Source organism: Dermacentor variabilis, chromosome 5 (assembly GCF_050947875.1).
Source record: "Dermacentor variabilis isolate Ectoservices chromosome 5, ASM5094787v1, whole genome shotgun sequence".
NCBI lineage: Eukaryota > Metazoa > Arthropoda > Arachnida > Ixodida > Ixodidae > Dermacentor > Dermacentor variabilis.
The window spans coordinates 3,627,988-3,652,659 of NC_134572.1; the positions used below are offsets into that span (position 1 = coordinate 3,627,988).

The following is a 24,672-nucleotide window of genomic DNA, read 5'->3' on the forward strand; positions in this document are numbered from 1 at the left end:
TACTGTCAGCCCTTTCTTTAGGGCCATTACAGGAGTGGAGAAAAATAATAAAATAAGCAACGTCAACACATCTGATTCAGGCAGGGCGTACAATACATCTGAATACAACGTACAAAAAGAAATTACATTACATATACATTGTAATAGGGCAAGCAGAAAAAAACCAGTCAGTGTACCTTGAGGCATGTAAAATAAGAACAACATACACAGATAATAACAAAATCATAAAATAAGATGATTCAGAAAGTCAGATCTTTAATGGACCACGCTCTCGGAATAAATAATGGCATGCAAATTACTCAGAAAACTATTTAAAGAGGTAGACTGAACTACGAAATCGGGAAGCATGTTCCACTCTGTTATCGTTCTTGGAAAGAAGCTATATTTAAATGTGTCATTATGGGTTACCGGAGGGGGAATATACATGCTGTGGCAATGTCTAGAAGATTCGTTATTAGAAATTTCAAAATAGTTCGTCCTATTAATCTTTATTTCATTATGAATAATAAGGAACAGGAACTTCAGCCTATCATACTTAGTCCTTAATTCTAAGCTGGGAAGATTTGCAAGCTGACATAGTTTTGAAGGGGAGTGAAGTCGACCATATTTGTTGAAGATGAATCGAGAAGCTAACCTCTGAATCCTTTCCAGTTTCTTACGGTTTTTCTCTGTGTAAGGATCCCAGACAATTTTCGCGTACTCAATGATTGGTCTGATCAGTGTTCTATAGGCCAAGTTTTTAACTTCAGAGGTTGCTGTGTGTAAATTTTGTCTTAGGCTCCAAAGCGCATTATTCGCCTTCTTACTTACTTCATCTACATGCCTATTCCAGCTTAAGTCACTTTTAAATAATAAACCCAAATATTTGTGCTCCTCTACCTTTTTAAGCTTGTTGCCATGTATACTATAAGTAAATAGCAGGATCTTCTTTTTTCTTGTAATAGACATGCTTACTGATTTAGTTGGATTTATAACCATTTGCCAGTCAGAACACCATTTCATAATGTTATCAAGGTTGCATTGCAATTTAATTTGGTCTATACTATTATAAACAACACAGTTGTCAGCAAATAGGCTTATTGGAACAGAAATGTGATGCGTCAAGTCATTAATGAAAATAAGAAAGAGGAGAGGACCTAGGACACTTCCCTGAGGTACTCCGGATAACACCGGTTGAAGACTGGACCTATGCTCGTTTATTTGAACGTACTGCTGACGGCACTTTAAGTACGATGTAAACCACTTTGTGAGGTTAGGATTCTTAAACACAGTATTAATTTTGAACAAAAGTTTGGAGTGGGAAACTTTATCGAATGCTTTGTCAAAATCCAAATAAATGAGGTCCATCTGTCCACGGGAATTTATCGTTTGTGAAGTGTCATGAACCAATTCAACTAATTGAGTGATCGTAGATAGTTCTTTAGGGAATCCATGCTGCACAGAGGATAACAAGTTATGCATTTCAAGGTATCGTGACAAGTGTTTGGATATGATATGTTCCAGAAGTTTAGAGCATGTACTTGTGAGGGAAATTGGTCGGTAATTGCTAATGTCTGAAGTGTTCCCAGTTTTATGAACTGGTATTATTCTTGCTAGTTTCCATGCGGTAAAGAAAGACCCATTCAATACTGAGGAATTAAATATTTTTGTAAGGAACTTAGACACCCATTCAGCATACCTCACTAAGAATTCGTTAGGAATATCGTGTGGTCCAGGGCTCTTTTTAGTCTATATATTGAGTAAAAGGTTCAGAACACCTTCCTCAGTTATCTTAATATTCGAAATGGGAGGACGGACAGAGAATTCACATACACTAGGCACTGCTTCATCATCCTTTGTATAAACCGACGAAAAGAAAAGATTAAATTGATCAGCACTTTCAGCATCATTAATTTCGGGATTAGAACAGCACTGCTTATTGGGCGGATTGACATATCGCCAAAACTTAGCCGGTGCTTCTGAGAGGAACTTCGTCAATGTTACATTGTAAAATTGGTCTTTCGCCTCCTTAATTAGCCGCTTCAATTCTTGCCTCATTTCCTTAATTGAAGTTTCATCATCTGCATACTTCTTTTGAGAACATGCTTTCCGTTTTCTTTTAATTTTCCGTTTTGCCTGAATGATTTTTCGGTTCAACCAAGGATTTGTCTTTCTGCATTTTTTATTCTTCTTAGGAACAAATTTATCTATGCAATGAGTTACTACGCTGTAGAAGAAATTCCACAAATCATCAATGCTCACATCCGATTGATACAAGTAGGTAAATGCATCAAAGGAGCTTTCGAGATAGTCTAAGACACCCACATCATCTGCGGATTGAAAATTCCAAACTCTTTTCTTGGGGTTACCCAGTGAGGGGGATGGAGACATACTGAAAGTAGCTATTGGAATCTTGTGGTCTGATATTCCGTCCTCTACGTGGCAGTCCGTCAAAAGCCCTACCAACCCATGCGACACTAAAATAAGATCCAAAATAGATGAGGTTGTACCACACACTCTGGTGGGTTCTCCTACAATTTGCTCTAAATCATAAGAGAACGCCAAGTCCAAAAGCTGTTCGCAACTAGCCACGTCTACCTCCCCGGGTGAGTATGAGCTCCAATTAATTCCCGGTAAATTAAAGTCGCCCAGAAGAATGATATTGTCTCCTTCTCGAAAATTTCTTTCCATAAATTCCCTTAGGCTATTCATTCCATCAGGTGAAGTATTTGGGGCCCTATATACACCTCCAATATAAACTGTTCGATCAGCAAGTTAGTTTTAATCCATACAGCTTCGATACTATCCTATTGTTCAAGGGTAGCACACAATATGCTTTGCTTAACCAATATGGCTACTCCTCCGCCTCTTGCTCCTCGATCCCTTCTAAATGCTTCGTAACCAATTGGCACGACTTCGGCGTCTCTGATATTGCTATGTAACCATGTCTCCGTTATGACAATAACGTCAGGTTCATGTTCCAAAACCACAACTTCCAATGCATCGGTTTTGTTTATTATGCTCCGCGCACTTATGCTTATAATCTTAAAGCCATCCTGTTTGCCTTGTTGAAGTCAGTTGCCAGTTTCAATTACTCTCGAAATTTGGTACCTCAAGTTTTTATCCTGATCCCATCCATACAATATATTATTCATTTTCAGTTTATCAAAGACAAGTTTGCCCCTACGACCTTCTTTTCTTTCCTCGGCACACGAGTTCCACAGTTTCTTCCTAATTTCTACTACATGTTGGAGTAATCTTCGCTAATGCTTATCTCTGTATATTTAAGCTTGGTACAATTGCTCAAAATCTTTACTTTCTCCCTGAAATCCGCTAGCCGAAAGATAATTGGGCGGTTTCTACCAGGTGTTTTCTTTCCGAGCCTGTGAATTCTTTCAATTGAGCTTACTTGCACCTTCAGAATGTCTCTAAAAACTTCAGTGACATTTTTCATCAGTACAACTTCATTCTCCTGCACGCCTTCTTGCATGCCTCTAATTATTAAATTATTTCTTCTAGAGCGGTTGTCCAAATCATCAACCTGTCTAACAAGGCTCGTCGCGCTTTCATCCCACCTGTCAACAAGCGCTTCAACGTTTGTGAGCCGGAGCTGAGTATCATCAAAGCTTTGTAGTTTCTGTTCAATAGCAAGAAGTCGTTTTTGCATTTCAAGCATTCTCGTTTCAGAGCTAGCCTGATTTGACTGAGCCTCAGTGAGTTTCGACAGGATCTCTTTCTGATTCTGGATTACATTTGCAAACATCGCTTCAGTTACCGGTCCAGGATTTTCTTCTATGTCGCCCGACAGCTTAAGCAGCAAACCCACTAACGATAGACACTCAGAAAAGTTGCATAACACAGTGTGTGGGCACGGCAACACTATAAGACAAAGGTAGTCACTACGGAAACAGTATTTCGTATTACTAACCTGCACAAAGAGCGGTATTTTGGGTGACATAGTCACGGCTGTGTTGCCGTGCCCACTGAAGCTGTCCCTCGGTGAGCTCCAATTTATAGGCAGCAGCAGGTCCTTGTTGGGGGCGGATACTGTGGTCATTGTGCTCGACGAAGATACGCAGAAGGTGGCTTCCACGTGTGGCGCTGGCAGCAGTACCGTGCAGCTTTCCGTGAACGATGTAGCGTAATCGCTGTCCGGGTTCATGCGCGTCGATGCGATAATGCCGCAGCGAAGCTCCGAGCATCCGCCGTCTGAGAGGGATGTTATCCCGTTGAAGATGAAGACAGTGCACGCATACAAGACCTGCACAAAGAGCGGTATGTTGGGTGACATAGTCACGGCTGTGTTGCCGTGCCCACTGAAGCTGTCCCTTGGTGAGCTCCAATTTATAGGCAGCAGCAGGTCCTTGTTGGGGGCGGATACCATGGTCATTGTGCTCGACGAAGATGCGCAGAAGGTGGCTTCCACGTGTGGCGTTGGCAGCAGTACCGTGCAGCTTTCAGTGAACGATGTAGCGTAATCGCTGTTCGGGTTCATGCGCGTCGATGCGATAATGCCGCAGCGAAGCTCCGAGCATCCGCCGTCCGAGAGGGATGTTATCCCGTTGAAGACGAAGGCATTGCACGCATACAGGACCTGCACAAAGAGCGGTATGTTGGGTGACATAGTCACGGCTGTGTTGCCCACTCTTCACAGCCTGGTCCAGATCTCAGTGTAAAGCTTTATGGACAGCAGTTAACTCTGAATACACAACACAAATTTTTAGGCATCATGTTAGACTCGAAACTAACCTTCATTCCACGCATAAAACACCTCAAACAGAAATGTCTAAAAACAATGAACCTTCTTAAACTTTTATCACACACAGCATGGGGCAGTAATAAGAAATGCCTAATGAACCTGTACAAGAACCTTGTAAATACACGTTTGGACTGTGGAGCTGTAGCCTATCAGTCTGCTACACCGAGCACCTTAAAGATGCTTGATCCTGTTCACCACTTGGAAATCGGACTGGCCACAGGTGCCTTCAGGACAAGTCCTGTACAAAGCCTTTATGCATACCGTATTTATTCGCGTATAACCCGCACCAAAATGTGAAAAAACGCGTTTAAAAAGTGGGGGTGCGGGTTATCTGCGAATTTTTTCCTTGGGAGGGGGGGGGGGGGTCGGCTTCCCCGCAATGTGCGGCGGCCTCCCCGTGTAGTCCGCCATCCCCATCGTCATCGACGCTTGTCAAGCCGATGAAGGGCCAACGAAAGGCCAGCATTGTTGAGCCTCGCGTTAGGCGCTGTTTAGTGTACTTACCCCAGTTTGCACTGTTTGCCTGCTTTGTTTTGGCATCATGAGTGCGACTCGACGGCAGTGTTTCACAGCGAAAGAGAAGCTAAAGATTATAGCCGCTGCCGAAGAAATCGGCAACAGAGCTACTGCAAGACAGCATGACGTCGACGAGTCGTGCATTCGCGACTGGAGGAAGAAAAAAGAGAGTCTCGAAGCAACGAACCGGAACAGGCGAGCGTTTCGGGGTCCGAAGACTGGCGCGTACCCCCACCTCGAGACGCAGCTTGCGAAGTTCATTGAGGAGCAGAGAAGTCGTGGCCACGTGGTTTCGACTGAGATGGCGCAAATGGAAGCCCTGAAGTTGGCCCGGGAATTGAACATTCCACGTGAGTTTCGTGCAAGCCGTGGATGGCTTCAGCGCTTCATGCGAAGACATGGATTTTCTATGCGGCGGCGAACAACCATGTGCCAGTGGCTTCCTGAAGCCTACGAGGAAAAGTTGTTGAACTTTCAACGATATGTGATCGCACTTCGGAAGGAGCACAGCTATTTGCTGTCTCAGGTGGGAAATGCTGATCAAACACCTGTGTACTTTGAGATGCCGATGGACACGACCATGGAAAAAAAGGGCTCCAAATCAGTCAGCGTGCTGACCGGCGGAAATGCCAAGCTGCGCTGCACAGTCATGCTATGCGCTTTGGCTGACGGCACGAAACTGCGCCCGTATGTCATTTTCAAACGCAAGACGCCACCTGGCATTCCACTGCCCCCAGGAATCGTTGTGCGTGCGGAAGAAAATTCGTGGATGAACAGTGGCCGAGTCGGTGACTGGCTTCGAGTAATCTGGGAGCGAAGACCAGGTGCCTTGCTGGCACGCCGGTCGATGCTCGTACTAGATTCCTTCAGAGGCCACTGCACTGATGCGGTGAAGGCTCGCCTTGCCGAGACCAGCACCGACCTCGTCATAATACCTGGCGGCATGACGTCCATGCTACAGCCACTCGACGTGTGCCTGAACAAGCCGTTCAAGGCACACGTGAAGCGGCTGTATGCCCAGTTGATGGCCGACGGCATTTACGCCCTCACACCGACGGGACGCGTGCGAAGGCCTGATATTCCATTGCTGTGCCAGTGGATCGTGGATGCGTGGAAAGCGATACCGGCCGATTTGGTGCGCAAAAGCTTTAAAAAATGTGCGATCAGTAATAGTCTGGATGGTTCCGAGGACGACTACGTCTTTGAGAGTGGCGATGAAGCCTCGGATGGCAGTAGTGAGAGCGGCGACGATTAAGAATCGGATAACCAGTGACGTGGTGGCGGTCGTTTGAATAAATGTTCTGAAAACGAAATGATCACTGAGTGTGAGTTGCATCTTTCTAGCGCTCATTTTTTTTTTTCAGGTAAACGTGCGGGTTATACGCGAGTTTTTTTTTTTTTTTTCCGCCGAGTTCAAAGTTAGGGGTGCGGGTTATACGCAGGGGCGGGTTATACGCGGGTAAATACGGTAATTGAATGAGTGGTCACTTTATCTGCAAAGGTGCTATGCCAGATTTATCTATTTTCCAAATGTATATGCCAATCCTGAGCATCCTTGTTATGATACTGTGAACGAACTGACATGTGCCACACTTTTCCAGAACCGACCTGCAGTGACTCAACCCTTTTCACTGCGTGTGAGGAAACTTGATAAAGAAATAGGTGTTTCACTCTGAAAATCCTGTAATAGTCTCAGTGAAGCTGTTGCTGCCGTGGAAGTGGCAACTTGTCGAATGTGACACATCGTTTGTTGAAGTGACAAAGCAAGCACCAGAGGCACACATCGGAATGCACTATTTAGAGCTTCAGACGAAGTACTCATGTCCTGAATTCTACCCTGATGCATCAAAGTCAAGCGCGGGTGTAGCTTATGCAGCAGTTGGACCATCTTATGCAATATGCGACATCCTACACTCGTAAATAAGTACAGTGGAACCCCGTTCATACGTTTTTCACCGGACCGGGGGAAAAAAACGTAACAGCCGGGAAAACGCAACAGTGAGGAAAGCTCCGAAAATGAATGAAAAAAAGGGCAGCTTCAACTATAGACAATTTATTTCCACAGAGTGCGCTTAGGACTTTAAAAAGCCTAGAATGATGGCTTGCCGTTTCTTTCGCTCGGTAGAAATCGCCACACGTTTCTCAATAGCCTGGAAGGCCGAATTGCTGTCAGCGTCGCTGTGAGGTGCGACGTATCTGCAGAGGAGGTCCAGAGCCGCGACGGCTTCTCCAAAGCTAGGATTTGGCCACTGCCCGGCATCATGCGGCTCGTGCTCCTCGTCGTCACCGCGCCACGGCAATGGCAACAGACGAAGGAATATCCGCGGGAAATTTTGCCCTCTTTGGCGTAATCATGCTAACATGCTAACGACTGTTTAGTATTGCTGCGGAGCGCGCGCGTCCGAGCAGCCCGGTTGCGTGCGGCGCGGCGTGGGAGAAATGTAAACAAGAGAGGAGAGCTGTCCCGGTAGGCGGAGCAACGCCACGAGCAACGCCAACTTCCGGTTTCACTTTTGCTTCACAAAGAGTGACGCGAGGGCCTCTCCCGAGTTTCCTTCCTCCGTGAGTCGACCCGTCCAACAACCATGCGGTGACCCTAATCACAGTGATGATAGTGAGAGCATTTTTCAAGAATGGCCACTTAGTGCGGCCTCTCGAACTGGCGTGCGGCTTTTTGCAGCCAGTTCCATAGCCAAGCCCGGCCAAGCCCAGCCAAAACTCGTCAAAAGCCAAAATGGTGGTTGGAGCGCGTTGCCTACTTCAGCCCAGGCGGGTTCGGGGTGCTAAGTTGCGACGTATCATGCGGGAACGTTTTCACAGCTACGACGTAACAGCGGGGTTCCTTATACATTGAATCCTATGGAAGCTATGCCGGGACCGGATGAAAACGACGTAGCAGCCGGGAAAACGCAGCAGTGAGGAACGTAACAGCGGGGTTCTACTGTACCACAGAAGAGGCTTATGCAGTACTATCGGTGGTTAAACACATAATAAAATTGAAACTACAAAAAGTGATCATATTTACTGACTCCTTAAGTGGCCTAAAAGCTTTGGTGTCTGCAAAAGTGCAAGCATCCTGTAATTACCAATCTTAATTCACTACTGTGTACAACATATGTATCATACCAGCATGTCAGAATATGCTGGGTGCGTGAACACCGAGGGATTAAGGCAACATGCTCGCAGATGAAATCGCCACGTCCATCGCAGGGAGGGCTAGTAGTTCTTCCATAGCTATTCCTACCACAGACTTAATACCGTTCTTATGCAAAAAGCTCAGAAGTTATTGGCAACGAAAGTTGGATAGTCAAACTTCAAACAAGCTCCATCTAAATTAGCCATGTTTAGGAAATTGGCCACCAGCAACTTTCAGCAACAGCGAACTAAGGTCATTTTCTACAGTATCTGATAAGCCATGCATATGGTACACACTCCTACCTTTTGACTGGCGATGAATCTCTTACCTGTTGTAAATTTGGCGAGATACTAACAGTCCTCCACGTCTTGCTGGAATGTCAGGAAGCAGAAGTTGAAAAGAAAAAGCATGTTTCACTAGCGTATCAATAGCACATTCCCCATCACCCAGCATTGTTTCTTGGATCAGAACCGTTTTTCGACCATAAATCAGTTTTAAGCTGTTGACATATCGGACATTGTAAGTTCATAAGATTCATAGTACTTCCTCTTACCAGAGGCTGCTGTGTCAGTAGCGTCTTGTATGGCACATATCTCCAGGCCCTTGTGCTTAAGGACAGTGTTGACCTATTGCTACTCACAGCGATATATTTTAGTATGTAACCTATTTGTAATATATAGTTTGTACATAGCATGCATCGTTTCTCATTGTAATAGTTTTAATACATATATATTTTACGAACTTTTTCAGCTAATGTTTTTAGGCCTTTGTACATTCGTGTTTCATCCACCCCTCGTAATTTGCAGTTCAGTTCCATTGACAAGCCCTTATCATCGACGTGGCACTCTTTGACCACATCTGGCCCTTGCACCAATAAACCCCACTAATCGTCATCATCATCAGCAGTGCACTGCCTATTCCTCCTTTCTTTTTATTTTTTCTACCGTGCGCCTGTGGTAACCCTTCAAGGTTGGCATCCGGTAAAGATGCTGGAGATGGTGGGACACGTTAACAACCACCTTTTCCCATTCGCTAGAAGATTGTGGGGGTGTGCATTCGAGCAAGGGTAATAATGAACAATCACTCAATGGTGGCTGAAGTCTATTGCTTACTAATGGAGCAAAAGTGGTTACAAAGTGGCTGCCAGATACCCAGATCCCACGTACCCCAAATTGATCTGAAGTCGCCAAAGAAGACCTTGTCTTCAAAAAGCCTAATGTAACATGTTGCCTAACTAAACTATGATACACGAGTGTGCCGCTGAAATTCTGGCTCACCTCCCCATCCTCAAAGGTAGCACGGCACATGGATCATTTCGAAGGTCTGCGGCTGCTTCACAGATGCATCAGGAGCACCAATCCCGACACAAATTGATACAAGCTTACATGTGCATGCAGCATAGCCAGGGCTGCTTGCACTGGCCAAACTTGACACTCAGCGTTGATCTTGATTGTTTCTCACGCCAGTGCTGGCACCTTGGGGACTGGAAATGCCTGACTTTTGTGACAAAGATGAAGATTAAAATGGAAGCTACGCTCACATGGCACCCAGGGCTTCACACTCCATCGCGACGCTTCCCCTGTTTACTCCACTTCCCTTCCAAAGCCACTCCATCATGCCGCAGAGGCACAAAGAGCAGACACAGTTTTAGAAAAGAAAAACGAAAAGCATAGGAGGAGCAAGCAGGTGGGTGGAAGCATATCCTGACATGCCGCCGTAAGTCTAGACTGAGCAGTGACTACTTGCTTTGCTGGCGCTACGATGACTCCAGGCTAATGCTACAAGAGTTGCCGCCCGGTATCGTGTTGGGCCCTCTCTTTTTTTTTTTCTTTTCTTTATGCAGTTGTTCGAAGCATAGGGTGCATTGCTTGGATAAACTTCTCATGTGGCTGCCTTCACCGCAATTATAGCAATGACTTTTTTGAAATTGACCATAGGTTGGCAAAATAATGAGAACATACTTTCTCACTCAGAAAATGTTTTGCTTCATAGGGGTCCTTCATAGGTAAAAAGGGTGTTAAGGACTTCAGTTTACCCTCTGCTAGGGGTCGCAGTAACAGACTCTTATCAGCACTGTGTCTACTGTGAACATGGCTGCTTCCTTCTGTGGCCAGGACCCACCCACTGAAGACGAGCTGTCACGGCTGGTAGGCTCACTGGGTCTCGAGGGTGGCCCCAATGGTGGCGGGGGGGATGTGCCTGGCCTGGTCTCCATGATGCAGGGCATGATGCAGAACCTGCTCTCCAAGGACCTCCTCTACCCAGCACTGAGGGACATTGTCGACAAGGTACGATAGCTCTGCTTTGTGTGACCAGTGGCTCATGTTGTAGATGGGATTTCATTCACATTGTGTCTCGTGGCACCTACCGTATAAAGAAATGAGAAGAAAGGGGGTTAACCGAGGGGCCCAATTTTTATTAGTGATATCATAAGAAGCCAACAAACACTGACACCAAGGACAACATAGGGGAAATTACTTTTTCTTAATAAATGAAAACAATGGAGCGATAATTTAATGGAAATTAAAGTGGATGAAAAAACAACTTGCTGCAGGTGAGAACTGAACCCACAACCTTCGAATTTCGTGTGCGATGCTCTACCAATTGAGCTACCGTGGCGCCGTTTCCCCATCCACTTTCTTGGGTATTTATGTGTCCTAGTAGAACCCTGGGAGTGACCTGCCGTGGTTGCTCAGTGGCTATGGTGTTGGGCTGCTGAGCACGAGTTCGCGGGATCGAATCCTGGCCACGGCGGCCGCATTCTGATGGGGGCGAAATGCGAAAACACCTGTGTACATAGATTTAGGTGCACGTTAAAGAACCCCAGGTGGTCGAAATCTCTGGAGTCCCCCACTACGGCGTGCCTCATAATCAGAAAGTGGTTTTCAATTTCAGTTTATTTTCCCATCTTACAATACAGATGGAGGGGTTGCAGAAAAAAGCTAGATCAGGGCAGCTTGACAAGTCTACAAAACTAAAGTTCAGCAGGGAGGCAGTACTGGAACTTATACAAAAAACAAACAAACAGATAAGTATATCAAGTAATCACTAAAGTATACACAAAATAGCAATATGTGCACACAAGTAAACTCAAGCCATGTTATTTAAACACATAGCATGAAGCTCCTCGCGTGAACATGAAAACAAATAAAAAAATGAGACTATAACCATTAAGAAGAGATAGAAGAATATAGTGAAGCCGTTCTTGTCCAAGTACAAGTCGAGGTGTCGGTACTATCCATTCCTCACCATGTCTTGTTGGATAGCTTAACGTTTTTTTTTCTTTAGTGCTGCTAATTTCCTGAGATTGGTTATATTATACCTAATTTCCGATTTAAAGATAACACTGAGACGATATTTATAGAGATTATGTACTTTAATTACTCTAGAATGACTAAATAAAGCTGCACTTGGATGTCGGTATGACGTATTATATACTTGTCGAAGATACCTTTTTTGGATTAGGTGAATGCGTTCAAGGTTAGTGAAGGTTGTGGTGCCCCAAACTAAGTGGCAATAATTTAAATCCGAGTTGAAGATTGAGTTGTAAATCGGCATATTAGTTTGTGTAGGTAGGATGTTTTTTAAACGACCTATAGCGCCAGTGATTTGAGCTATTTTGTTTGAGACGTAATTAACGTGATGATCCGATGACATATTGGAGGGAAATATAACCCCTAGGCATTTGAACTGCTCTATTATTTCTACAGGACGTGAATTCAAAATAATATCTTCGTGCGGTGGGATAAGTTTATTTTTTGGTTTGAAAATGACTGCCTTAGTCTTATCCTCGTTTATCTTCATTGAATTAGCAATGGACCAATCCTCGAGGGCTTTCATTGCAACGTTTCATTGCATTGTTTTGGCACGTAAAACCCTATAATTTTAACCCCGGGAGTGTTAGCCAGTGCCACCACTCACAGACCTCGGCGGCGGACGTGGAACGTTCTTTTTGCCACAGGCGTCACGAGAACGTGATCTTTTTTGGCTGAAGGCAACTGGCCAATAAACCCACATATGCTACCTGAAGGCATCAATGTTGCCGGATTCGAGACCCTCGTTATGTAATAAACGAGAAGAAAGGGGGTTCGGGAGAAGAAAGAGGGTCTCGAATCCGGCAACACTGATGCCTTCAGGTAGCATGTGTGGGTTTATTGACCAGTTGCCTTCACCCAAAAAGATCATGTTCTCGTGACGCCCGCGGCAAAAAAAACGTTCCACGTCCGCCGCCAAGGTCTTTGAGTGGTGGCGCTGGCTAACACTCCCGGGGTTCTACTAGGACACATAAATACCCAAGAAAGTGGATGGGGAAATGGCGCCGCAGTAGCTCAATTACTAGAGCATAGCACGCGAAATGCGAAGGTTGTGGGTTCAGTTCCCACCTGCGACAAGTTGTTTATGTATCCACTTTAATTGCCATTAATTTTTCGTTTCTTTATTTCTGGTTATTAAGCACAAGTAATTTCCCCTATGTTGTCCTTGGTGTCAGTGTTTGTTGCCTTCTACCGTATAACAAGAATAAGTCATGATACTTTTTTGAATAAAGTAAGTTAACATCACTATTTATCTTATATATAGTAGTCTTTAGCAGAATGGTTTTTATAGTGATTGTCTATATTATATCCGCGTTGATTGTTCCTCTGTTTCATTTGCACATATGACAGATGCATTGTTTATACTTTTTGTGTTCTTTCTTGACTGTGACCAATGCATCTACATATACTTTGTTTGCCATTATGTTGTATTTTCTTTCATGTATTGTATCCCACCCTGCTGAGATCCCATAGGGTTGCAGTACCAATAAACAAATAAAATAAAATAAAATGCGAGTGCTCGTCTGGTAACCTACACCATGCTTCTGGGCGAATGTATAGCTAAAGCAATATCCGTGTCCAAATGTGATGGCCAGTATTTCTTTTTTGTGTTCTTTTTTGCTGTATCATCTTGCTCTCTCTTTAGGAGGACCTCGTGTTTAATTTTTTTTTTTTTTTTTTTTCCTGGTGAGCGATGAGCAGTGGCACGCAGGGACAGTTATCAGCGGCATTCAAGATAAAAGTTGTAGGCTTCACTGAAGCAAACAGCAACATGGCAAAACTGCAACGTAGCAATTGCTATGATGGCATGGATGTCTCATTTTCCCTCAATTAATTCTCTCCACCTTGTGGGTTTTTGCAGAACTGTTACGTCGAACTTGCATTTGCTTCGAGTTGTTGGTGGGTTCGACTTTGTGCTGACATCTGCTAGCAGCCTGTTTAGCTCAGATGGTAGTGTGGCTGCCCCAGAGAGGCGGTAGTCCTGGGTTCGAGTCCCGGACCAGGACGAATTTTTCTTCAACTATGAGACTTTTCTTTCGACGAACCCGTATGGGTTTCCTTGGTAGCAGTTGCTGCGATTGCATGGATATCTCACTTTCCTTAATTACTTCTCTCCACCTTACGGGTTTCCACAGAACTATTACGTCAAACTCATGCCTTTGCTTCGAGTTGTTGATGGGTTCGACTTTGCGCTGCCATCTGCTAGCCGCCTGGTTAGCTCAGATAATAGTGCACCTGCCCCGGAAAGGCAGTGGACCTGGATTCGAGTCCCAGACCAGGACGAATTTTTCTTCAACTACGAGGCTTTTCCTTCGAGGAACCCGTATGGGTTTCTTTTGTAGCAATTGCTACGATTGCCCCTGTAGATGTCTCACTTTCCCTTCATTAATGGCAAACATGCATTTTAGGGCCCTTGTTCCAAGAGTAAACTTGCACAAAGCTCCAAAACACACGCTGTTATTTCCACGCAACACGACTAAGTTGGCCGTTCAGGATGCTTGATTTAGACATTGCATACTCATCAGAAGGAAGCCCCATGTGCAAAGTCGTGTGAACAGACACTATGCTTCGTTGGTTTAATCAAAACTTTGTTTATTTACTTGCTTGGACAGCAGACAGGGGAAGGTACAAGTGATATTGTTGCATTCAGTGTGTCTTGCCTGCGTGCCTTGGTGGCGAACTGGTAAAGCTGCTTTATGTTTGCTCATGCAGTACCACATTCTGCATCGAGGAGCCTTGGGGGTCGTCATGCCTCACAGAACAAAAACGTGGCTTGTGTCGGGGCAAAACAGACACAGAATGGCCATTGTGTGTTTTGACTAATCTATGTAGAGTGAGCAATGGTCACTGGGATGTTTTGACAAGTGTAGGAACAGGTAGTGATCTAAAGTCTGAACTTTGACTGGTCATGCTCAGAAAGGGCAAGCCATGTACACTGCTGTTGTTGGCAGTCAGGCACAGGCAACAAGTGTCTAGACTATAGCAGGTTTGTCTTGCGCAGTATCCCGACTGGCTGGCCGACAAGCGGTCCTCATTGGCAGACGAGGAGTACGAGCGGTACAACCGGCAGTTTGGCCTCATGCGGCAAGTGTGTGAGGAGTTTGAAGCAGAGCAGAGCTCGGACGCAGCCGAGGTCAAGCAGGCACGCTTTGAGCGTGTGCTCAGCCTCATGCAGAAGGTAGGTACCCTACGCATTTCATGAAGAGGTCGCCCACCAAGCACACTTAGAGGGGAAGTTTGCCGGGGTCTGGAAGCCAGGATAGAGCAGGCACCAGGCTATGTCCAGTGCTTACCAGCTGGTTGCGACTTCAAGCTGGACCAAGACAATTTCTTTTGTTGCAATGACAAGGCTTTCTTCTTTTTCTTCCCAGGAATACATGTTGATTTCTTTTGTATCACTGTGCTACTGCCGTGTAGACATCAGCTTCTGCTTTTGCGTTTCCTTCTCCAGTTGCAGATCATCACAGTGCAGATGTGTTCAGCAGTTGCTTGCAACTTGAAACATTGTTACAGTGGAACCCTAATCGTACAACTTTCTTGAGACCATGTGAAAACTTTGTATAGTTTGAGCATCATATAATCAAACGAACAAAAATTATGTCTATACAGCAAAACATCATTAAACTGTACCCACTTAAACAGTAGTTTCGTCTTAAAAGTAGTGAAGTCAAATCCCCGACTCGGCAGCCATTGAACGTACAGTCGACTCCCGTTAATACGAAGTTCACGGGGACCGCAAAAAACTTCGAATTAAACGAAATTCCAATTAAGCACAAAACACAAAAAACAGCACTTTATTTGTGGCGAAATCGAGTATTTTCTCTAAGAAAAATAGTCGGTCATCTTGCTTTGCTTCTTCTTGCCGAATCACGCTGCTGAAAGCAAGTTCTGCAGGCTGTAGATGTGGCGGAACGCTTCTTCCGTGTTATCTTCAGCGGTAAAGAAGCGCTCCGCAAGAGCAAGGCCCGCAGCTACATCGGCAGCCTTAGGTTTCGGCTCGCCTTCAACGTCATCGTCGCTTTCCTGGGTCACTTCCTGGGGCCGAATAATCTCTACAATTTCGCTATCCGTCAGCGCACTGCACGTTTCGACCGCCTTGTCTACGGCGACGTAATCTTCAAAATTGACGTCCCCGAGACCATCACCAAAATCAGTGCCGTCAAGCTCGCTTATTGACGCTTCCTCCGCTGAAATTTCAGAGGCATCCTCCGAAGAAGCTGCCACAAAACCGCAAGCCCTGAAGCAGTTTGCGATTGTTTCTTGCTTCACACGATCCCATGCTCGCGCCAACATGTGGATGGCACTAAGCAGGCTCACCTCGTACTTTGTGGAGCTATCCATACACAAAATCATGCGCTCGAGGAGGTGCCGCCTGTACAGGACTTTAACATTCTTGATGATGCCTTGGTCCATTGGCTGCAAAACAGCCGTTGTGTTTGCAGGCAAAAATGCGAGGCGTATTGCACTCAAGGCTGGCACATTCACGTGAGCACTGCAGTGATCGACAAGGAACAACACATTGCGGTTCGAAGTAGCAAACTTGCGGTCCAATTTGCTTATCCAGCTCTTGAAGATTTCGGCCGTCATCCACGCTTTTTTGTTCGCCTCATAGTCCACAGGCAGCGTCTTCACGCCTTTAAAACATCTCGGTTTTGCGGCTTTCCCGATCACAAGTAACCGACATCGTTCCGTGCCAGTCATGTTTGCCGCGATCAGCACCGACACTCTCTCCTTGCTGCGTTTGCCCCCAGCACAGTCGTCGTCCTTGAATGTCGGGATCTTCTCTGGTAGAAGCCGATAGAAGAGTGCACTTTATTTCTCATCTGCATTGAAGATGTCTTCTGGTCTGTATTCGGCGAGATATTCACGAGCGTACGCTGCCCACGCTGCAAGACTAATCTCGCACAATCTCGCCACTGCCAGTATGCAGCGCTGTGTGCACCTATGGCACCCGCGTGGCCTCCGCGATCAGCTCCGGCCACACGCGGCAGCCGCGCGTGGCCTCCGGCGAGAGCCGCTCCGCCTCCCGCCGGAGTTGATCGCGGAGGCCACGGCAGCCGTAGCAATGAATAATCGCGCCGCTCCAAGAAGGATGGCGTTGCGGGCGGCTGCGGTGGCGATGACACCAACGCGGAGCAAGGAACTGTTGCAACACTTGAAAAATTGCACATTCTACCAAAGAATGACGGTCACCTCGAGGATCCCGGCTGAAAATTAACTTCCAATTAAACAATATTACTGGATGAGGACTTCGAATTATCGAGCGATTTCTTCTATAGGATTACATGCAAAACTGACGGGACCAGCACTTCACTTCTCATTAACCGAAAATTCCAATTAAGCGGCTTCGAATTATCGGGAGTCGACTGTATAACATATTGAACGTATCCGCATAAACCGTACCAGCTTATTGCATACATATCGGTTAACGCATAGTGTTTCCACTTTTCGTCGCGAAATCGCAACGGTACATCGGCCCAGCAGAACAACGAGCCTGAAAAAAGGTTCGGCTTTTCGAGGTTCGACTATCGCCATTTGTGCCTCTGTTATTTCCGAAGTGTCGCCTAGCGACAGTGATGAGGACAACACGGAAAGCGAAAGTAAGAGCGATACAGGCCTGACAGTGGCAGAAGCTGCGCGTCACATCAACCTCATGTGGGTGTTTGCTAAGAAGAGGGAGCTGGCCGAAAAGCTGGCGCATAGCTTAAGTGAGCTTGAGGCCGCCATCGTCGCTGCTAGCCTGCTGGGCATAAAACGAAAATAAGACTCTTGTCGAACAAAGTGAATAAATACTGCATCATCATCATCATCAGCCTGGTTACGCCCACTGCAGGGCAAAGGCCTCTCCCATACTTCTCCAACTACCCTGGTCATGTACTAATTGTGGCCACGTTGTCCCTGCAAACTTCTTAATCTCATACGCCCACCTAACTTTCTGCCGCCCGCTGCTACGCTTCCCTTCCCTTGGAATCCATTCCGTAACTCTTAATGACCATCGGTTATCTTCCCTCCTCATTACGTGTCCTGCCCATGCCCATTTCTTTTTCTTGATTTCAACTAAGATATCATTAACTCGCGTTTGTTCCCTCACCCAGTCTGCCCTTTTCTTATCCCTTAACGTTACACCTATCATTCTTCTTTCCATAGCTCATTGCGTCGTCCTCAATTTAAGTATAACCCTTTTCGTAAGCCTCCAGGTTTCTGCCCCGTACGTGAGTACTGGTAAGACACAGCCGTTATAAACTTTTCTCTTGAATGATAATGGCAATCTGCGGTTCATGATATGAGAATGCCTGCCAAACGCACCCCATCCCATTCTTATTCTTCTGATTATTTCAGTCTCATGATCCGGATTCGCAGTCACTACCTGTCCTAAGTAGATGTATTCCCTTACCACTTCCAGTGCCTCACTACCTATCGTAAACTGCTGTTCTCTTCCGAGACTGTTAAACATTACTTTAGTTTTCCGCAGACTAATTTTTAGATCCACCCTCCGGCATGTTTTCTGCCATTTCATTGCACTCTCTCGTAGTTTCGGTTTTGACAGGTAAGTGGGCGATCTCACGCTATTTTGGTTAAGCAGTACTACCATTTAGTACGTACTTCTTCCAAGCTCAGGCCCTATGGTTTAACGATGTTTCACTGTAATACACAGTTTCATGTAAAAGAGTTGCAAGGAGCATAAATTCGAGCTATAGGCCAAAACAGTCGAAACTCTTCTGCAACGAAATTACCTTCACAATGAAGGATTCCATGTGTCCAGACAGAATGCCTATCTGTGTTATGTATTGTGAGCGCCTCTATAGTGAAGACCACTATACAAGGAATTTGCCTGTACAAGAAGGAATTGAGGTATCCAAGATGAATAAATTGTTATTTTACAATGCATTCACATAGTACAGTCGAACCCGTTTACATCGAATTATTCTATATATCGAACAATTTCTGGACACGCTATAGTTACAATGAGTATATATCTAAAAAATTACGCTTACATCGAACAAAAATAGCAGCGACACCCGATATATCGAACGTCAAGCGGCGGAAAGTGCCCCCGGTAGTTGGCTTTCCCTCGCGGTAGCGGAGAAAATCCGGCTGCGCGGCTCCATCCAAACGCTCTCCCTACCGTGACCGCCCCCGACCGCGCTGCCTCAGACGAGCCGTCGGCACCCCCCCCCCCCCCCCCCCCCTGCAAAAAATGATCCTGGCCCACCCACAGCGCTTGCCCAGACAGCCAATCAGATGCTCTTGTGCCCTCGTCGTGCAAGATGGCGAAAGTGTGAGTTGTCTCGCTGTTTTTGTGTGCGCCTTGTAGGCCATCTCCCGCAGTGTTGCCATGATGAAGCGGCAGAATTTGCCTTTCGTCGTGAAGCTCGCAATCATAAATCGTGTCGAACGCGGTGAGAAGTCGGATGTCCCCGCAGAGCACAAGATTCCGAGGAGCACTCTCGGCACGATATTGAAGAATAAGGGGGAGATTAGGGCTAAAGCGTCCAAACTCGCGACCCGGTGCCCGTGGTGCCCGACCCGTACGCACGGCCGCGTACGAGTGGTTAATCTGAAATTGCTTCAGCCGTGCCGACTGCCGCGTGCTCGGTGATGACCGTAAATTTTGATGAACGCGACGAAGCTGTTGCCAGTGTTGCCGAAGTTTGGAGCGAACTGTCAGAATTTCCGGAAGCTGTTGATGAATCAACGGTGGATGAGTTTGTGAGCGCAAATGATGTGTCACGACCACAGGAGAGCCCGAAAACGAAGACTACATTGCCAACATCGTACCGAGCACAAGTGAAAGTGGGCACAATGAGGAAAGCAACGACGGTCTCACATCCTCCAAAATGATTGGTGCGCTCGCAATAGTCCGGTGCTTCTACGCGAATGCGGAAAGTTGCGGCCTCAGCTGCTCAGACTCCTTAATGTGGAAAAGTGCGTGCATCGCAGGCAGCGAAATTGCCAAAGCAGAAGAAAATGCAGGACTATTTCGTGCGAAACTAAGCTAGTTTAATCAATAAAGTGATTTTATAAATGGTATGTGCTTTTATGACATCCAATTATTTAGCGGGCTTATATCAAATTATGCTCTATATCGAACTGATAGGCTTTTTTTGCGAGTTCGATATAGCCGAGTTCGACTGTAGTGCGGTTACTCAGGCACGTACGCCTGATTTTTTTTCATAGGGGGTGGGGGTAACATTTCTGTGCAAATAAGGGGGAGGGGGGTATCTTTACTAGTGTAAATGTGAATAATGCCCACCGTTCGCCATAAAAACATGTAATCCCGCAAAAGAGAAATAAAATAAGGTGTATCTCACAGGTATATCTCGCCTGTGAGATAGAACCCTCCTTTGCTTGACAAACAAGGAACCACATCAAATGAACTCTCGCAGGAAAGAAGCACAGGAAGAACACTGCCAATAACAAGTAAATAAGCGAAAGTGTAAAATAACAATTTGTAGCAGTTTTTTTTTTTTTGAATAAGCTCTGAAAGAACTAGAGAGAAATATTTATGTGTGGAATAATCACAGTTCTTTTGGATCCCTCGTTTACTGCTTATCAAGTTAAGTGCCAAAACCGACTCGAATTGCTATTTGGGAAGTTGCATAACGATGTGTGGCTGCCGGTCCTGTACAGCCGCGTAGAGCGCAGGACGCTGCCGTTCTAGGCGTACTCCGCCCACCACGGAATGTTAGAAAAACACCCACATAAGCATAGCAGAAAAGTGGCTATGTCAGGCGGTTTATTTTTATTTATTTCAGGTACCTGCAGTGCCTGAAGGCATTATTGCAGGGGGAACACACAGTGTTACATAAACTCGAAAAAATACATAACTGATCAAACAAAAATAACAATAGAAAGGTTCATGCCGCTATAAATTAAACAGAAATTCTTTGAACTATGCTTCACTGTGAAAATCAGCAATGTCCTGCGGCAGCTGGTTCTACTGTGATATTGTGTGTGGAAAAAACGAGTTCTGGAAGACGTTTGTTCTACAAATAATTTCTCTTATTTTTAAAGAGTGGTCACTTCTGTGAGATAAGAAATGAGGAGGTCGAAGGTAAGTTTCTTTATCTAGTTTAACCATACCGAAATACATTATAAAAAGCATTTCTAATCTCATGTTTTGTCTGCATGTGCTTAATAATTCCCACCCCAAGCTATCCTTAAGTGCCGTAATACTAGAAGTAAAGTCATAATTACCACAGACAAAATGGGCTGCATGGTTTTTTACATGCTCGAGCACACATATTAGACGGAGTTTTGGTTTGCGGGTCCCAGGCCATACAGGAATACTCTAATATGAGTCTTACGTTCGAAAAGTAAAGTAGTTCTTTAATTTTGGGATGAGCTAACCGGAAGTTGCGTTTAATAAAATTTAGCATTTTACGGGCTGTCGCTGTAACATATTCAACGTGCTTAGTCCAAGTTAAATTCAATGAGAAATAAGCACCAAGATACTTAACTCATTTACTCGCAATAGCTGTACATTGTCTAAAGTATAATTAAACAGGTATGGATCTTGTTTACGTGTAAAGGAGACGTATTGACACTTACTGGGGTTCAAAGACATTCGCCACCTATCACAACAGTGTGCTGTATAGTTCAAATTGCGTTGCAAGTACTCGTGGTCAGTGGAAGACCTAATGCAGTGGTAAATCACACAATCATCCGCATACAGACGCACTTTGCATGACACAATGCGAACAATATCATTGATATATGTATACCAAAAGCAGCAACGGCCCCAAAACAGCTCCCTGGGGAACTCCCGAAGTAACAGCAATATAATCAGATTGTGAGCCATTAATTACAACATGTTGCATGCATTCTTGTAGATATCACTTAATCCAATCAAGCGATGAAGGAGGGATACCAAGGAATGATAGCTTATATAACAGCAAAACATGGGGAACAGAATCAAATGCCTTTCTGATATCGAGAAATATACAGTCAGTCTGTTCACCGAGATCGAATGAATGAAAAAGATTATGGCTAAATTCTGGGAGCTGTGTCGAACAAGAATGACCAGACCTAAAACCATGCTGATACAAGCACTCGTTACAGAAATTGGCCTGTAGTTGGAGACATTATTGTTTGGGCCGCCTTTATGGATTGGTACCACATGTGCAACCTTCCACTCGATTTCTCAAACATAATAACCAGATACTAGTGGGTGATTATGTCAGAACAAGTCTTTAACACGTAAGAAGGTATTGCATCAGACCACTTGCAAAAGAAGCATTTATATTGCCAAGTGACTTAAGTATACCACTGTGTCTCGGGACCAGTTCTGGCATAGGTTCAAAGACATTGTTGGGAATACACGGTAATTCATTATGACAGGGAGTTGTGAAAGAAGGCTGGACATAAAGATGGAACCAAGAAGCTTTATCGAAGTGATCAGTAAGAAACACACGTCCGGTTTTAAGCTCGGGAGGCCAACTTATTCTTTGCTAATTGTTTTTAAACACTTCCACATTTGTTTCATGTTATTTTGTAACTTTGGGCCCAATGCTAAGAAGTATTTTTCCTTAGCAACCTTGTTTGTTACTTTTATATCTTTTCCAAGGGACTCTAGCATTAGAAATACAGAAGGTTTACACTGCTTTCTATAATCATTCAGAAGACGGTCTCCTATTAATCAATCGCCTGACCTCCCGAGTAAACCAAGGCTTATCACTACATTTTTTTGCAGACAAGTGTTTACATGGAACATGTGTGTCAACCAACTGCTTAAGTGTGAAGCAAAATGTATCCCATTGGGTATTGCAATCTGCGGACTGAGCTAAGTGACTGAATTCCTGCAGGAATATGGCAAGATTATTAGGTAATGAAACATGATTGCCTTTCTCAAAAAAGTATACCTTCCTTGGGTGATCATGTGCACATGAAAGGGGGACAATCAGAACATGCGCCAAAATGCAGTCATGGTCACTAATACCGGGAATTACGGCGTTGTCAGACACAAGCAATGGCTGGTTTGAAGAAAGCAGATCTAAGACAGAAGAGCTATTCGGACCACACCTAATAGATTGAGTAACAAACTGATAAATATCATTGGTAACTATTGCTTCGCCGAATGCTATAGACAGAGCGGAAGAATTAACAAGGACAGGCTTATTGTGAACCTACCTCACGTCAGGCATATCGAAATAACCAGAGAGTGCTTTGAAGCTCTCAGGCGATGTGGAAGCGGGGGAACAGTAAAAGGAGCCACCTGTCAGCAACTGCCCAGTTTGAAATCAGATATTGCACCAAACTTACTCGAGACAATCAGTTGGGATTAACATTGGATACGATAGCAAGCACGAGTCAACAAGTAGAAAGACTTCACCGCCATGTGCATTGGGATCGGAACGGTAGGCATGAAAACCAGGCGGGAAAACTTTGAAACTACCAACAGATTCGTCGAGCCAAGACTCCCGTACCTATAATCACGTGAGGTTTCACTAAAGAGCTCAATGCAGCAAATTCATCAGTTTTGTTTTTTACGCTTCTGCAGTTTACAACTAAAATGGTAAGCTCTGAAATTGGATGGCCGGAACGTCCCGCACACACACATCGCTTTGAGGACTGATTGTTCGGGTCTGACTGCCGGACTGTTCGGACTGGTCGCCCCTTTTGCTACTTATTCAATTCAACAACATCTTGAGTAACATCGTAAACGTAGCACTTCTTATCAATCAGCAGCTTATTGTATTGAAGTTTGAAAAAAGAAATTCAGTGTTTTTGCATAACTTACAAGTTTAGATCACGCAAGCATGGTGTCAGGGATAGAATCCTCACAGGTTGCAAAGTTAGTACCCTTAAGCCTGACACCACGAGATAGGATACATTCCTTATCCTTGAAGTTAACAAACCTAGTAATGATAGGGCTGTTTTTGCTTTCATGATATTTGCCAAGCTGGTGAGCACGCTCTATACTTTCCGGAGTAATCTGTTCACCCAGTTGCGTTTGGAAGAAAGACTACTTTTTTCTCTGATTCAGACCCTGTATCATCGGCGGAAAGATCCAGGCCAAAAATAATGAGGTTGTTTCTTCTCCCCTTTAAGATACAAATGGGACGTATCGTATCAATACAATAATTACAGTAGTATCTTGTATCTGTACTTCAAATACTTGTTGCTTGAGTATCTTGTATTGTATCATGATACAATTGCAAAGTATCTTTGCCCAACCCTGAGTCAAGGCTTGCTTCATCTGAAGAAGACTCGCCGACAACCATTACACAAGCTCCAGATACAGAAGAAGCCAGTAACCTTTGCTTTATGGACTCTATTGTTTTTTCCATGGTGAACAAATCAACCAATGGCCACAAGTGGCATGCTTTGGTAGCCCTCCTTTTGAAACACTCCTTGATACTCAACTTCGCGCAGCGCAACAACCTGCCCCTGGTTACTGCATATAGAATCATCTGCGTCATATCAACACAAGATCTCCCCTACCTATGTGATAAGTTTTATTTTGCACCACTCACAGAGTGCAAGATTAATCAGCAATCAAGTCCATGAAATGCTAAGCAAATGAGTCATTCAAGATTCTTTCAGGCTTTTCTTTGGGCGGCCCCAGTAATATTAGGTAAAAAGAAACATGGTAGGGAGTGATTCTGTGTTAACACTGGCACTGCCTAAATGCTGTTACAAAAAAGAAAAAAGTCATGTACCCACTGCCAAGGATTTACAACGCCATTGATTGCCTTTTTGCAATGACAAGGAAAAATACAGTGCTTGTAATGTCCCACAGACTACAGTCGATCCCAGAAATGTCACTGGAACTTATTGAATTATTGTGTATATTCGAACCTTTGTGACGTCCCCTTCGAAATCCCATACAGAAGTATAGCGCTACATGTGTATGGAACTCACATTCACTGCCACATTAGGTAATATGCTGTGCCCCTGCAAGTCCACTTCTCCTAACAGGAACATGTTTTTTGCACTGTCATAAATATTTAATGCCGATGAATTCA

The 24,672-nt window shown here is 44.8% G+C and overlaps 1 protein-coding gene and 1 pseudogene across 6 annotated transcripts in view; one reads left to right on the forward strand and one right to left on the reverse strand.

Annotated features, from left to right (window-relative positions):
• Window positions 1-24,672, forward strand: part of Pex19 (peroxisomal biogenesis factor 19) — a 94,264-nt gene that overhangs the window by 21,138 nt on the left and 48,454 nt on the right. For all 6 annotated transcript variants that reach the window (XR_012828382.1, XR_012828383.1, XR_012828381.1 and 3 more), the window contains 2 exons: window positions 10,505-10,678; window positions 14,706-14,882. Coding sequence is in view for 3 of the 6 variants with exons in the window: in XM_075691573.1 (XP_075547688.1) it covers window positions 10,505-10,678; window positions 14,706-14,882 (351 nt within the window). In the remaining 3 variants the exon portion in view is untranslated. The remainder of the gene's footprint in view (window positions 1-10,504; window positions 10,679-14,705; window positions 14,883-24,672) is intronic.
• Window positions 3,054-4,603, reverse strand: LOC142582074 (uncharacterized; annotated as a pseudogene).